At 38.7% G+C, this 17,130-nt stretch overlaps 2 protein-coding genes across 2 annotated transcripts; both read left to right on the top strand.

The window, feature by feature from the left end:
- The first annotated feature begins 995 nt into the window (after window positions 1-995).
- On the top strand, window positions 996-3,143 carry LOC133525357 (uncharacterized protein K02A2.6-like). Its single transcript, XM_061861642.1, has one exon. The coding sequence runs from the start codon at window positions 996-998 to the stop codon at window positions 3,141-3,143; it is 2,148 nt and encodes a 715-aa protein (XP_061717626.1).
- A 9,748-nt stretch (window positions 3,144-12,891) lies between these two features.
- Window positions 12,892-15,876, top strand: LOC133524834 (uncharacterized). Its single transcript, XM_061860985.1, has one exon. The coding sequence runs from the start codon at window positions 13,398-13,400 to the stop codon at window positions 14,736-14,738; it is 1,341 nt and encodes a 446-aa protein (XP_061716969.1). The 5' UTR covers window positions 12,892-13,397; the 3' UTR covers window positions 14,739-15,876.
- The last annotated feature ends 1,254 nt before the right edge of the window (window positions 15,877-17,130 follow it).

Genomic DNA, 17,130 nt, shown 5'->3' with positions numbered 1-17,130 from the left:
GCTATAAATTAAACAATTCTGCCATACAAAATTGTATAAAAATAAATTGACCCATCAATAATTCTGCTTTGGAAATGTCTTTAGACTCTTTATACGTTTTATTTATGTAGTTATAAGTATGTAAAAAATATGGTGGTCGTTTGTTTACTATTAGGTTACTTTGCATTTTTTTAATTGTATGGGGATAATCACAAAATGTTTACCAAACCAACGCGAGCAAAATAGGAACTATGAAATACCAATAAAATCAAACCAAATTAAATCCAAATGAACGTAATAGAAAATTTACTATTCAAAAATCATCATTTAAAAGTCAATTCTACCCGCTAACATAAGGAAACAATTCAAAATTTGCATCCGATTTGTATTTTTCCCCACATATGAATAAAAAGCAACTTTTCATTCGTTTTTGAACAACCTGTTATGTATGGTTACTTACATGTAGGTAGGTATATATAATCTTGCGACAGTTAGTCGGAATAAATCTGTCAACCGAACGGGCGTTTCCTTTAGCCACCAATCCCAAATTTAACATTGGCGACGAGGATGGGAAAAAAATTGAGGACTTGTTTACAAATTTAAGCAATAATTCATATTTCACGAAGTTAGATTTATCGCATGCCTATAATCAGTATGAATTAGACGAAGCGTCAAAGTGTTATACGGTGATAAATACACACCGCGGATTATTTAAATATAATCGATTAGTGTACGGGCTCTCGTCCAGCCCGGGAATTTTCCAAAAAATGATGCAATCGGTTCTACAGGGAATTCCGAACGTACTTAATTTCCTAGATGATATATTAATTACAGGGGCGGACTTAGATGCGCATTTAAAAACAATAAATGAGGTATTTAGTAGATTAGAAAGTTGTGGGTTGAAATTAAAAAAAAGTAAATGCGTATTCCTTGCCGACAAAGTTACGTTTTTGGGGTTCAAGGTTGATAAGCAGGGCGTGAGTGTAGATCCGGAGAAGATAAAACCCATAGTAGAAATGAGTGCTCCCAAAAACGTGGCCGAACTGCGTTCGTTTTTAGGAATGGTAAATTTTTATGGTAAATTCGTTCGCAACTTGAGTTCATATTTGCATCCACTGTACCAGCTAGTAAAAAAAGGGGTACATTGGCGCTGGGGTAAGGAGGAGGAGGCAGCATTTAGACAGGTGAAGAGGTTACTAGTCAGTACGGACGTGCTGGTGCATTTTGATATTTCACAACAGTCGGTGGTTACTTGTGACGCGAGTTCGCACGGCCTCGGGGCCGTGCTAGCCCGGCGCGCGCCCGACGGTACCGAACGCGTCGTGGCATATGCCTCGCGGTCTCTAACTGCACACGAGTTGCACTACAGCCAGATTCATAAGGAGGCACTAGCAATAGTATTTGCCGTTAGTAAGTTTCACCAGTACCTTTATGGTCGTAGGTTTACGCTGCGTACAGACCACAAGCCGCTGGTTAGTATTTTTGGACCAAACAGCGGAGTGCCGGTTACCGCCGCGAGCCGCCTACAGCGTTGGGCGATAGTGCTTTCAGCTTACGATTTCGATATCGAGTACATTTCGACCGAGAAAAATACGGCGGACGCTCTGTCTAGATTAATTAAATCATACAAGGATGAAGCGGTGGAGGAGGCGGGCCAGATACCTGAACAGACTTATCTGCATTTTGCCGCAGACGCTTTATTGTTGGATTATAACAAATTGAAAACCTCAACGGCCTCGGATCCGATTTTAAGCAGGGTTTTAGGTTACATTAAAGACGGTTGGCCTGCGGAATGCGAAATGAGAGAGTTAAGCCCTTACTTTAATAGGAAAAACGAATTATATACGGAATTAGGTTGCATCTTATGGGGTCACCGAGTGGTCATACCAATATCATGTAGGGTCAGAGTATTAAAGGAACTTCATGAGGCTCACATGGGCATTGTGAAGACAAAAAGCTTAGCGAGGGGCTACGTGTGGTGGCCTGGACTTGACGAGGCTATCGAGGCGCAATGCCGCGAATGCGGCGTGTGCGCCGCCGCGTCCAGTGCGCCGCCGGCGCACGCGCCGCGTATGTGGGCGTGGCCGGACAGACCGTGGACTAGGATACACCTCGATTTCCTCGGCCCGGTCCGGGGAAAAACATATCTAATCGTCGTGGATGCCTACTCAAAGTGGATTGAGGCCATAAAGATGAATAGCACTTCGGCGGCGGCGGTAATACGGGTGCTTAGGGAGTTGTGGTCTAGGTTCGGCATTCCGAAACAAGTAGTTAGCGACAATGGGCCTCCGTATTCGAGTACAGAGTTTAAAAATTTCTTATCATCTAATGGCGTAGATCAAGTACTCTCGGCCCCGTACCACCCGGCTTCGAATGGAGCGGCCGAGAGTGCAGTAAAAATATGCAAAGCGGTAATTATAAAAGCTTTAAAAGAAAATTTAGACGCGGAGACCGCACTGTGTAGATTTCTTTTGCAATATCGAAATACCGAACATAGCACGACAGGAGAGAGCCCTGCGAAACTTTTACAGGGACGTTCGCTGCGAACTAGGTTAGATTGCTTAAGACCGGATCGAGGGGATCACGTCCGAGCGGCACAGGAGCGGCAGCGGCGCGCGGCGGGCGGCGTCGAGCGCGAGCTGCGCGCGGGCGATCCGGTCTGGGTACGACAGTATCGCGGTGACGATAAATGGATGCCCGGCACTGTACGAGACAGGCGCGGAGATACTGATTATATTGTAGACACTGACAATGGAACCGGGGTTCATAGACATATTGACCAATTGAAGAGCAGGAGGGTAACGCTAAATAACGAGGGAGGTAGTGTAGCTAAGCGCAATTCGCTTGTGTTTCCTGGTAATGACGAGCCGGTTACCCAGTTGGACGAGGATGAACTGAGGGATGAGACGAGCTGGTCCAGGAGTAGCGATGAGAACGAGCGTGAGCGTAGCGCCGAGCCGGTAGTGGCGGATTCGGCCGCGTCCCCAACTGCGCACACAGCGGCTCCATGTACCGATAGAATGCCCAAAAAGTCACCTGATCCATCCTCTGGGGCCCAATTGCCTACTGACAGTCTGGTCAATGCACCCAGGGTACCTAGAATCCGCAAACCCCCGTTCAGATTCGGGTTTGAAGATATATTTGTTATTAGTAATAATAGCTAAGTGTTTAGTATTTAAGAGTCCAATGTATTTCGTTACATAATTTTGTATTAGTATATAAATACCTCTTGGCTACATTGTATACCTGGTAAGCCACTAAGATTGAATTTCTCATGTTCCTTACCTTAATAACTAATGTATATGTAACGGTAGCTTATCGCTTAGGTAACAGATAGGTTATATTTAATGATTAAAAAGTTTTCCTTATAAACACCGTTATCGAGTCTTGCAAGGCGAGACCAAGGTCAATACACGGCGATTATGTAATGCGCCCTAGTGTATTTATACAGTAGCGCCCTAGTGTAGGTATAAGTGGTCAATTGTATAAATTAAAGGTGGAGGTGTTATGTATGGTTACTTACATGTAGGTAGGTATATATAATCTTGCGACAGTTAGTCGGAATAAATCTGTCAACCGAACGGGCGTTTCCTTTAGCCACCAATCCCAAATTTAACACAACCAAGAGGACCTTTACCAGTTGATGTGGTGAAAAGTATTTTATTAATCGTTCGTTCCTTGACGTGCCTCCCATCGATAATACGTCTAAACAAATCACGATTCAAAGTAAATTGCGAACTACCGTAATATCATAACATCAACAAATTACCCAAGTTAGTGGCGATAATTGTCCTTGAAACTTCTAGGACTAGAAACGTTTTGCAACTAAGTTCTGAGGGCTCATAATGGGTTATTTGATATTCTTACCCTGTCTAGATGGCATTAAGATTTCGATATGAGAAAACAACTCTTAAAGGCATGAACATAAAGTTTGTATTCGTTTATTAATACCTAGGTTTCTATTCATAAAATAGTAAGACCTTTTCGTATATTTAGGATGCTTCTTAGAAAGTGTATAATAATATTTTGATATTTACCTACACAAAAGGCTAGATAGTTTATAGAAGCCTTTAAAGGGCTCTCATTTATTACCTAGACTGTGGTTTCAAAAATACATAGACATTAATGATAGGTAGATACATAGGTGATAGGTTAATAACCTTCAAAGATTGTTGGTAGAAGTAACTTTAGAGGGGACAAGTAAAATCAAAGTCAATGATCTTTATTTGAGGCATACATGATGTACACAAATTGACCTAGACCCAAACTAAGCAAAACTTGTTTTATGGGTGCCAGGCGACGATTTAATAGGCAAACACATACTTAGATATATAGGAAACATACATAACTCAGAAAAATAAATCGTGATAAATACATAAATAAATGCTCGAAGAAACGAATTATGTAAAGCGGTTGATGATTAATTACCTCAATTGTTTTTTCGTACCTAGAAATAAAAATTAGCACGGATTTTTTAAAAGATCTTAAAGTACCTAAGATTTGGGTCTTTACGACCTAGTTTGCCATGAACCATATTTTCAAACAATCCGTCATAGATATGCTTTCGGGCCAGCAATAAATTAGAAAGCCTATACGCCCTCGTGGATTGTGGACGCTCAGGCCCTGTGTGATACATGAACAGAAAGAACGAACAACTTTTTGGGTCTACATTAGGTTTTGATTTGACTTTTTGTACCTATCTTAAAATTACGAACACTGATCAGCCAAAATCTTGGTAGGTACTGCCCAAAAATACGTTGTGACAAAATTTTGGTGATAGGCACGACCAGGAATTGCAGGACTTTATCTTAAACGTTTGAGAACAAAAGCAGAACTTTTGTTAGTCACGCTAGAACGGTCCAGGTCCAGTCGGAGACGTCGGACACTTCATTTTCTATGATGGGTGATCGTTGATCACGTGATGCTTTCTGTAGAAACCGAAGTGACGGGCGACTCGGCATGGGCAACGGAATGCCTGGCGTCCGTTGGCTCGTTGGGTGGACGACATTCGGAAGACTGCGGGTCACTTCTGGATGAGATTGGCTCGGGACCGGGATAAGTGGCGTACTAGAAGAGAGGCCTATGCTCAGCAGTGGGCGATAAAAGGCTGATATGATGAAATGTGACCATATACGCATGCAAATGAAAAACATAAGTACATATTTACTAAATTCTCTATTCGGCAACTACAAATTTAACAATGTGTGCGTAGCAGCGATTTTGAAGGATCGCAGTTCTATACAATTTCCCACACTCTCATGTTTCTCATTTTTAAGAACCTTACAGCACTCAACGAAAGTCGACAAAGCAGAACTTTTTACAGGTGAAATTTGTCTCTGCCCCGAAAGTTTGGACGCTCGGGTATTACTTAGCCAGAATAAATGGATTCAAAGGTCCCTCATTTGCAAACTTATTGTCATGAACTTGGAAGGTTATGTGTCCTTTATTTGTGCTATAACCGTTGAGACCTTTTAGTTTCAAAAGGGCCATTAAAATGGAGGCGTTGAGAATTTCGTTTCCCAACTCAGGCGGGCATTTACTGTTGTGTAAAAAATGTGAAATACATTATGTTACTACTGATTATATAAATACAGGGCGCCACTTAGAATGTCCTTTGGAAACCACTAAATTGAAGAGGGTACTTCACAGAATATGACTTAAAAAAAAGCATTTAATTACTGCTCAAATGTAATAAGTACCCTCTTCAAGAATACGTTGGGCGCCATTATTTAGCCTGATGGAATACTGTTGCCACCTTCTGGACGGTTTCGCCAAGAATTAGTGAGTGAGCACATTCTTTGGCAACATCCCAACTGCTGTGCTAAGTTCAAATTACAAAGTCTTGAACACCGAGGCTGAGTCGCTAGCCGACCAATGTTAAAATAAGTAGATATGATAAAACCAGCAACAAAATTTACGAGTATATAGAGGATGCTGACAGTATGTTTTTCATTAAAAAACGGAGCAGACTGTTTCTTGTCTGACACATATGGCTGAAAATTATTCCTTCTCGATGAATATACCCCGCCTACAGCTTTGAATATCAGCCAACAGCGGTAGCACGGTCGTATTTTTATCACAGTGCGAAAGTGACAGGCATAGTGACAAGTGATAAAAATGAGACCGTGCTGCGGATGCAATACACCATTTCCAGCAATTAACAAATTTGTATTTTATAGGGGTCTCGGCCCCGAATACGATTTCGTACCTTTTGGCGTCGAGACCCTTGGCCCGTGGGGTCCGAATGCATCTACACTGTTCAAGGAAATATCCAAAAAAATAGCAGACGCTACCGGTGATCGTAGAGCTGGCAGCTTCCTCGCACAGAGAATAAGTATTGCGATACAACGAGGAAATGCTGCCAGCATCTACGGCACCATGCCGCAGGGGGATAGTTTTTAATTATTTATTTTAAGATTAGTTTTATTTATTTTTAGACTTAGATTTTAAGTTTTATATCTATTATGTTGTGTTTATAAATACTTAGTGTATTTATTAGATAAAAGAACTTTCATTTGTATATTAAATACCGTAAATTTGTATTGGTCAATAAAAGTTTTGTTAGGCTAAAATAAAATTCTATACTTATGTCAGATCTCTTACGCGGCATTACGATATCTTCATTACCAAATTAAAATGAAGCTGGACGGGACATGTTGCTAGGCAGAGTGATGGCAGGTAGACCAAAATGTTTACGGAATGGTGGTCGTTTTCAGACGAGAGGAGCGCCTGGCGTCCGTTGGCTCGTTGGGTTGGGTGGACGACATTCGGAAGATTGCAGGTCATTTCTGGATGAGATTGGTTCAGGACCGGGATAAGTGGCGTACTCGAAGTGCTTAGCAGTGGGCGATAAAAGGCTGATATAATAACGATAGTTGACACATGCGCGCAGTTGAGTCGCTCGCGGCACAATTCCCGTGGGGTCATTTTAGACCTATAGTCATAGTCATAGTCATTTATTTTGTAAAGCCAGTTTACAAGTCAACATTAATAATTAACATCAAATTACATTACTATACAGTAAAACGAATCAATTGACTTACATCGCGGTAAAATAACATAAAATAACATTAAAATTTTCAACTAATACATCAAAAAATTGACAAGTCACAAATTCATTGAAATTATAGTAATAGTAATATAGAAATTTTAACAAATCAGAATAATTAATATACAATTAACAATTATATCTAAATTGGTGCGTAAAAGGACTAACTGCCCTTATAGATTAAAAATCATCATAATTATAAAACGGGCGCTCAATAAGCCAGTGTTTTAGACGCCGTTTAAAGCTATATAACTTGTGGTCTCGGTGGCAATGCTTGGCCACCTGTTGTAGACCGTGGGGCCCATCACGTGTGTTAGTTTGGACGACTTCACAAGTTTACGGCTAATACCCACGAGTTTGTAAGCGTTTCGCGTATTGTACTCGTGTACCATTGCGGTCGTTTTATAGTACGCAAGGTGTTCACGCACGTACACAGCTACTTGCATAATTAATACTGTGGGTAATGTGAGTGTGTCCAGTTTTTTTAACAGTAGCTTCGCTGGAGTATCTAGAGCACTCGTGATTTGTAAATTCTCTGCGTATAGAACGTTTCTGGAGGCGAAAACCTCTCTCCCACTCAGCCCAGCGCCCTCAGAGTTCTACTCCGTACTGTATTAGCAAGTGGACTGTAGCGAAATAGCATGTACGGGCAACCTTCGGCCAACCTAGTCAGATCTCTAACAGATATTCTAGTTCATTGGATGAAATATGATCGTCAAACTCAAACATTATGTCGCGGTGTGAGATCAAAATTGGAATAACTACATGACTCTATCATAAAACTTAACTTAGAACGGCTTGTAGAAAGGACCAACGATTTGGCCAAGATCACAAAAACATTGGCCTTCCCCAAGAACCTCTACAGTGACGAGTCATAACCCTTATCTACATGGCTTCCTGCGATCTTGAGCATTTTGATCGACCTTGCCAGGAACCTATTTGTTTTTTCCGGTTCATAGTCTCGGTACAGTCTGCATCAAAAGTAGTGTTTCAGACTACGCGTCACAAGTACATGTTCTCTGGTATATGTCAAACTATTTTATCTGTGGCAAGTTTTGATATATCTCTAATTGATCAGCGCGTTGTTTCATACGCTAATATTGATGCCGACATTGCTGACTGTACCTTGTACACGCTTCACCCTTTGCCACATAAATTATTCACTTGCCAAAATTTAGTAAGTATCCACACCTAATTGTTTAATACCTAAAGTCGATGTATCTGAATGAATTCTCTGAAAACGTGTGCTCGTTTAAACACTAGCTTAAAAGGAACATTTGTTTGCGCAGCGCACAATCATTGCAGCTTCCAGGGCTAGCACAATATTGGCGTTCCGAACCTAGATCCTTCAGAGGCCTAGGCATCTGAACGCGGTTTTCCAGAGATGTTTTTACCTGCGAGCTGTGGTGCCTACACAGAATATTGAAAGTTCTAAAATGTAGTAGAAATTGATATATATAATATACCTATCTTATCGTGAAGTTGCCAGTATGACGGGACTTTTTGTAAATGTAAGATATTCTCAGCCTATTGACCCACTTCCCGGTTTCCGATGAAGCTGAAAATTTGCATACATATGTAAGTCGGGTGAGGATGCAATATAATGGTACCACCGAGATGATCTGATGATGGAGACAGGGGGTGGCCATAGGAACTCTGTGATAAAACAACGTAACCTAATTGTGTTTGGGGTTTTTAGAATTGTCTCGATGAGTATTAGTTACTTGTGGAAAGAAAAGTACAGTCAGCGATAAAAGCTTGTACCAAAAATGAAATTTATGCCAAAATCTTATTTAAATTGATAAATTGTAAGAGGGACTTTATTTCAATATGCAAATCATATGTCGTAGAAAGCAGCTCAGCATCTGTTAAGAGGTAACAGCACTCAATGTAGCGTATATTACATATTTTAATAGGGAAGAAATAAGTAGTTCAAAGTTGGTATAAAACAAACAAGTGTTAAAATAAGTTCATATGGTTAAAAGTGTTAAAACTAAATCTCATGTACTATCCAGCTGCAAATGTACATGGCAACTTTATCAATGAATTCTTTCTCTAAGCTATTTCGCAGCTCACTTTACCTATTGGTAAGCAAAAATGTATACCCCAATGAGGTGTGCAAGGCGTTAAATTTTCACTGAAATAATATAGCTTTGAAAACAAAAATAAACATTTAGAAAAAAAAGTCGAAAAGTAAATGGTACAAATTTCCTAGGAAAACCATCTGTTAACTAAATGATAATTTTAAATATGGCTGAGTTAAACCTGCCACATTTAATCAGAAATAAGGAAAACCGCGGCCGTTGACAGACTCGCAGAGATGTCATATTTAATTCGCGTGGGCGGAGCTTTTAGGTAGAAATGCTCGTGGAGGCCTATTCTAATTTTAAAATGTATTATGGTTTTGTTGTTATTGACTCGCAGTTGTACTTATTGGTGCGCTCGACATATATGCCTTATATACAAATCTTAGTGTATTTAGCACGTACCAATATGCGTAAGCGTTCTAATTATATCAATACTAATAAACCTTAACAGAGAATCCGATTCAAACTTAATAACTTATTACGGTTTTGACCTTATTTTGATACGACCTAGAATATCACTCACGCTGAGTGGTACTAGCGAAATGAAGTGAAAGTCGTGCGTGAGATTCAATGCAATCACCAAGACGATCGATCATCAAGGTCGTATTTCACAGTTCAAAACTATCACAATTTAGTCAATGAAAATCTATCTCAGATTTTAAAATCAGAATACTTCGTCTTATTAGAAAGGTGCAGCGTGAGAAGGTCCCCAGTAAGCTGCCCGATAGTCTAGTAGACAGTTGGGAAACGTTTGGATGAGGGTGGCACACGCCCGACCGAACAAAAAAGTTTTGTCTGACTGTACCTAAAGTAATGGGAAGTACGAAAAATATAATAAACAAAATTTAGGGCATTTGTTTTTCCATTAAGATTTAAACAGATTATGGTAATTCTGAACAAAAATAACACGAATCGGTAGATAACATACTTGTAAACAAATTTAAAAACACGTCTTACAGCTCTCTTAGGTGCCGGCAAAAAAAAAAATTAGAAAGACGATTTTTGGAACTAATGGAGTGATGGAGCTTAATAAATTATCGTTTTACCTTTTTTTGATACGCAATATGTAAAAGTAACAAAAATATTTGAGAATCAGTTGCAAGGACCCTTTGTGGTGTTTTTATGAGTTCAAATTCAGGCGCCATATTTCTATAAATACGCTATCGTCTGACTCAGATTTCGTATAGACAATTTTAAATACCTATATATTCAGTACCTTATGACACTTTACCGAATTCCAAATCTTACCTCATTTTCGACTCACAATTGTGACTGAATTTTCGTTGAAAATTTAAACTCTAAATAAAACACCAGTTAGGCACCGAGAGAACGCCGTCAATATTTTACTTGCCCTAGAACAGCGCCGAGAGCAGATCAAACAGCGTCGGGAGCAAACTTAGCTTATCATGTGTGAGCTGTTTAAATGGAGCGCTCAATTTTTATCAAATTATGAAATGTTTAAACTTTTTCGTTTATGTTTTATTCTTTTCTATTATGCATTAATATAAAAGTGTCAGATAAGGACAGACAATTGATAGCAATTTTAGTTCTGTTCTGTTGTAAGTTCTTGGTTTGAAAGCGCTGGGGACGCCTTACCAATGAAAAACGGTATTTTATTTAACGATAAACATACCCAAAATTGTATTAAAAAAACGTTGGGAAACCACGGTAGGTACGTGCTACTCGCTTACGCACAGCTTACGTGAAGATAGTAACCTGTAATGTGAAACAACTTACACGTTTTTTTTATTATCTCAAGAAATGACTTCTTTTACATGATCACTTTATTTTTCATTACAAGATCGCTTTGTTTACATAATAGATCCTTGGTAATTGTACGACGAGGCATTGGCCTCAAGGGTCTATTTTAGATTTAAGCTAGTTATTAATAGTAATACTTCTATTTATATCACTTTATTTAGGTTTATTAAAACCAAAACACATTTTTTAACAGTATCATATTCACTGTGCATAATATTTGCGCACGATAAACAAAATGTACGCTCCGAAAAATGTCAGCTTCAAAATATTTTCTAAATAAATACCTTTAACAAGCCACATACTTGCGGCGATTGTCACGCCTTCATAAAGGGTAGAAAATTTAAATTTGGAGCAGGACATTCTGGTTCCCCCGATTGAAAACACAGTCGATACTGTGCTCCAGCGTGTCGGGCAGAGCTACAACATTCAGTTGTTTTCCTAAACACAGCATGTATGATGAAAAACAAATAGTATATCGTACCTTCGAGGACGTAGCGGGACAAAATTGCAAGCGTTATTCACCCAAGCACACTCCAAATTTATGATACGGCAACTGAATATGAACTTTATTAACACTCTCTTAGAAGCTAAATTTATCGCCGAGGACATTATTTTGATAGCGTTGGAAGTATATTTCATTTTAAGTAATCAAATATGGCGACTTTAAACTAAAATGTGCTGGAAATTTTAATGTCTTGGGAAAGTTGGGTTTCGCTGACGTTTTCAATTAAACTTACAACGCGCGCTGACAATTTTAGAGGTGGTAAAAAGGAAGTTTCGTAAATAAATGCATGCAAGTGCAAAATAAAAGGCGAGAGATTATGTAATTGTCACATGATGTGTGGATATTTTGTGCTGGTTTTAAAATTTGCACCCTTAACCTGGTCGCTAGGACTGACAGTCGTCACAGATAAAATGTTTTATTTTATGCTTTTATACTCTCGACGTACATCCTCGTATAAGATTTAATGTAAAGATAAGATAAAGAGATAAAGATAGTTTATTATTCAAGTAGACATATTACAATGCGCTTATGAACGCCAAATAAAGCTACACCGGCTCTAATCCTACACCTCGAGAAGATTTAAATCCCCCCTCAATTGGAGGAGGGTATCCCAATAGGGACCGGCAAGAAACTCGGCGGGACACATCTTTTCAAAATATTACATCATATAATTAACATGCATTAAATAAGAAAAATAAAATACAATTTAGGTAGCTCTTTCAGAAAACATATCGAATTCCTACACAAGAAAACGAAAAATGAAATTAATAAAGAAATGAGAATATACATTATATAAGTCTGACAGATTGCTATACCTACAAAAAATATTTGATGTGCTTTCTTACCTGAGCCTAACTTACTACTTTTATGGCGTCTAAATTTTGGACCTCTCTGGCCGCTGTCATGTGCACAAAAGTATAATCAAAGCATAATAAAAGCAATTTAGGTAAATTCTTATTTAATGGCGCCATCTAGTTTCAATTTTTTAAAACCTTTTCTAGGGGGTCAAAATACTTTATGCTTTAAATCTACTTTTGTAACTATAACTGCAGTTAGTCCAATTTTAAGTTATTAAACTGTAAATAGCAGGAAGGTGGCAGGTTTTATTAGTACGCAAAAACATTTTATGTATAAGTCATATTTAATGCCATTCCACAACATTGACGAATCTCGTAGCGCGGCGTTGTATGTTGGCTGTCAGTATTCTTTATTTACTAGAACTATGCTGGTACTAACATATGAAAGATTCCAATTCCATTTAGCCACAGAGAAAACACTCAACCTAATATCTTCACCAAGACGGGTTACACCCTTATCATACCAAGTACGCCTAAAAATAAATGAGTCGGGCAAACTCAGCTTCTTTTTTATCTAATCGCAGCAAAGAATCTCCGCCGAAAGGCATAAAGTGTTTACAGATCTTGTTTTAATTACTTGAGACTTAAGGCGACTTTCAGTGGCATAATTTCACGTTATCTTCGCTTTAAATTCATGGGACTAAAGAGCCGAGTGGATGGAAAATACTTGTTTGTCAAACAAAATTATACTTTAGGGAGTGAAGGGATTTTTATTGGAGGCAAAGCGTGTTACATATTAAAAACTGATAACGGTTTAGTCTATGTTGTGTACATAAAGGCTTACTTTTAAGCGTAAAAAAATAAAAGACACATAATTCAAGAGATAAAAAACAGAACCCATTTGGTTCGGAAACATAATAATGGTTTCAAAAATAATTAGAATCTAGTTTAATTACTTCGATAAGTCGTCATTAACGTGTAATAATATACAATCAAATAGAAAAACCAAACACATTGCCCAATCGATAACAACACAACATTTATACAAATTCAAGGTCCACGATATTATTTACTATCTGTGAAATCACGTTACAATACTTACAAGTACTTTTATGTTATTCCAAATGAATCAGCGATTATCTGTAATATGTACTACCACCACTATAAAACTCGTGGATGAATGACTATTCATTTCAAATTGCAACTGAGTTTAGATCATAATGAACGCATTAATTGTTCTCATTTTAATTCATGAAGCTATCTCTACTGATAACAGTCTTTATCACCACACACACAATTCAGGAATAACCAATGGCTACTCTTGCCTAGGAGATTGCGTGAACAATGGATGCATCTACGACTGGTGGGGCCACACAGATACTTGCACTGTAAGCCAAGTTCCATCTCCAGTCTTCAAAACGATCAAAGGAACCAACTGCTACAGCAATTGTGGAGGTTTCAACGCTGAGCCCTTCGCGTGGTGTGCTACCTTAGTAGACAATTCTATCAGTTGGGATTACTGTACTAGATATGAAGCAAGAACTGCCACTAAGCGAACCCAGACGGATAACTACTTGTACATATGTACTGATGATTGTAGCAAACGGGGAGAAACTTACAACTGGTGTCATACCCATAATTCCTGGGAGAAATGCGACCCAGAACATGTGGTACTAGTTTTCAACTATCCTACAGAAAAATCCAATGATGAATGCATTTCAAGATGCGTGTTGTACAAAGGTGATTATAAGTGTTACGACAAGAATAAAGAGTGGAAAAAATGCTATTTAAATCCAGATAAAAGTCTAATATTGTTTGAGTTTGGTCAAAACATTAACAGAGCTTTGCAGTACTTTGGAGTTTTGGATGAATCTGGATATGAACAATGTTCTGAGTCGGAATATAGAAAGAAGCGGGCGATAAATTCACAATGGCCTTATATAGAGAGTGTAAGAGATTTGGTAGCAGAGTTTGAATCCGGGTTTCCGACTATGGTTCCTAATGACGGGGGGCCAGTCCAGTCATATACAGTGCTACCGATTCCTGTTCCTGGTCAAGATGATATCATAATACCTTTGGCTATACGAGCTGTGATTACCAGGAATCATATCCGGCCGCCTGGTACCCGAGGGAACATTCCATCTACCGTCACAAGGAATATCGCAATGATGAATCCTTACACGTCACGGCTAGATGGCAACAATGACGAGCGAGCGCATCTCTTGGCGGCTGTACTTGGTGGAGCCATGGAGCCATATAACTTTATTCCACAACCTAGGTCTTTCAATCGTGGTCGTGGTTCTAGATGGTATTTTCTAGAAGGTCTCATCGCTCGGTTTCTTAGAGAACCAGGCCGAGCTGGACGGTATGTAGACTGGCAGATGGCTCTTGCATATGACGTGTACTCAGCTCGTCCGAATCGGCCATTATCAGTTTCTCTGAGCGTGAGGATGTATGAAGCGGACGGTACGCTAAACGTCACATCAGGGGTATATGAAAACTTGTATTTTTCTAATAATCCCTTGTGGACTTGTCGCGTCTTCTTTTCTGGAAGTGGATAGATCCTTTGTGTGTCCACTTAAGTGTGTATGTACTTTTGTACACCTACTATTTTTTTTATATTTTTAAAATAAGATACCTACTTATAATTGCAGAAAAATACGCGTCACACGTTTAGGTATAACATGCCTTTTTAGGGTTCCGTACCCAAAGGGCCAAACGGGACCCTATTACTGAGACTTCGCTGTCCGTCCGTCCGTCCGTCTGTCACCAGGCTGTATCTCATGAACCGTGATAGCTAGACAGCTGAAATTGTCACAGATGATGTATTTCTGTTGCCGCTATAACAACAAATACTAAAAACAGAATAAAATAAATATTTAAGGGGGGCTCCCATACAACAAACATAATTTTTATGCCGTTTTTATAAATAATGGTACGGAACCCTGCATGCGCGAGTCCGACACGCACTTGGCCGGTTTTTTTTAATACTACGCCGGTGGCAAACAAGCATACGGCCCGCCTGATGGTAAGCAGTCTCCGTAGCCTATGTACGCCTGCAACTCGAGAGGAGTTACATGCGCGTTGCCGACCCTAACCTATTTTACTTTTTAACTAAATAATGGAACTGCCACTGACTATGAAATATATTGTTTATTGTATCTTACAATGTTATGTATAATTCTTACAAAATATTCTGTAAGTTATGTGAAACTTGTGTTCATGTTAGTACCCACTACAATTTATGGTATTTGACGTGTTCTTGTCCATAAGGGACCCTAGTCACATCATAGGATAGTGCTTCATTGGTGCTAGTCCCATCATAGGATGATCTCTTGTAACGCATAAAGCGGTAGAAATTGTTCAGGTGTCGGTGAAATATCAAATATACTCCAGATTTTCACTGAAATGTCTCATGATTGGAGCCGTTAAGATATGTTTACCATTAAAAATTATCTAATCTTACGATTTATATGTACCATTGCTTGTGTTGTGTAATAAAGGGTATATACATATGTGATTTATGTGAATGAAAACCGTTTTAATCTAACGTAATTGTTATTTATTTATTTTGTTGGTGTTCCTGTCTTTGGTTGGCCGTGCTGGTGTTTAATTAGGTAGGTACGAAAAAATCCTTGTGAGATGATTTATGTAGATTTACACGCTTTCGAAAAAGAAAATATACCGAATTTAAGCTTACTAAGAATTTTTTAATGAGAACAAAAAATGAGGTAATTTATATCCTGTAATAGCCATAAGCCACATTAATTATTCATGTAAGAAAATAAATCTACCTGATGACTAATTATGAAACGCGATAGCAATTTCAATAGAGTTTGGTAAAATACCTATTTAATAATATAAATATATGCCTATACAAGATGCGACATATTAGTTGTGAAAATGTATGGTACAATTGCACACGTTACATGTTTTTTTTTTATATTAGACGTCAATAAAAATATTTATCCAACGAAATCAATTATTGTGAAACACTATCCGCTATAATTGATGCCGACAATAACTAGTGACTTACAGGACAATTCCAACGTGCACCTTAGATCTGAATCAAACCGATATTAGAATGATATAGGAATCATATCAGTTTGCTGTCATTCGCGAATTCAAGTGGAGCGAGACGCCCGCGTGAATTACGAGTATATCTGACTAACGGCCCGATTCGCAGAATGATTAAGACACGTTTAAGATCTGAGAAAGATCTTTAAAAGATCAATAGCTAAAGGACATGTCAAAATTGACGTTTATTTCGATTCCGCTGTGATCTCAATAAGATCTATCTACGATATTTCTAACGTCAAAGTAACATTAATTTCCCGAATCGAGCAGCTTCTGTCAATTATACGACATACAAACGATATCTAAATGAGAACTTATCTAAACCAGAACTTATCGTTATCGTATTTCATTCTTCAAATCGGGCCGTGATACGAGTTCTGATATCATTTTAATATCAGTTTGATGTCAGTGCAAGTTCAAATTGGCCTGTTAGTAATACAATGGTACAATTGTATTTTAGACTGAACGTAAATTGCTTTGTCACACGTAATAGGGCAAAGGTACCTATTAATCAAACCACTCTTTGTTTTTGACAGTAGCCTGTTTCTTGCAAGGGCACGGGGCCAGAACGAGCGCGTAGGGATTAACAACTCTCAACGGCATATTTTTAGTAGGATTCTTTAACTGTTTTCCAAAAATGGTTTTTAATTTGATTGTGGAACTTGAATGCCGGAAATTCGTTAAGTTAGCATACAAACGAAGACGATGACATCACAAGGAATCCTCCTCCTCGTTTTGTCGATTTTTGAAGACTCTTAGAGATCTGGGGGCACGGTAGTGCCCCCGCCAAAACGAGGAAAGCGAAGCGCAAAGGCACTACCTACCTTTTATCTTCGTCGTTTATTGAACCCTCATAACTGGGGTTTGGATTATACC

This window comes from Cydia pomonella, chromosome 14 (assembly GCF_033807575.1).
Source record: "Cydia pomonella isolate Wapato2018A chromosome 14, ilCydPomo1, whole genome shotgun sequence".
Lineage (NCBI taxonomy): Eukaryota > Metazoa > Arthropoda > Insecta > Lepidoptera > Tortricidae > Cydia > Cydia pomonella.
The sequence above is the reverse complement of the archived record's forward strand: the minus strand, read 5'-3'. Positions and strand labels throughout refer to the sequence as shown.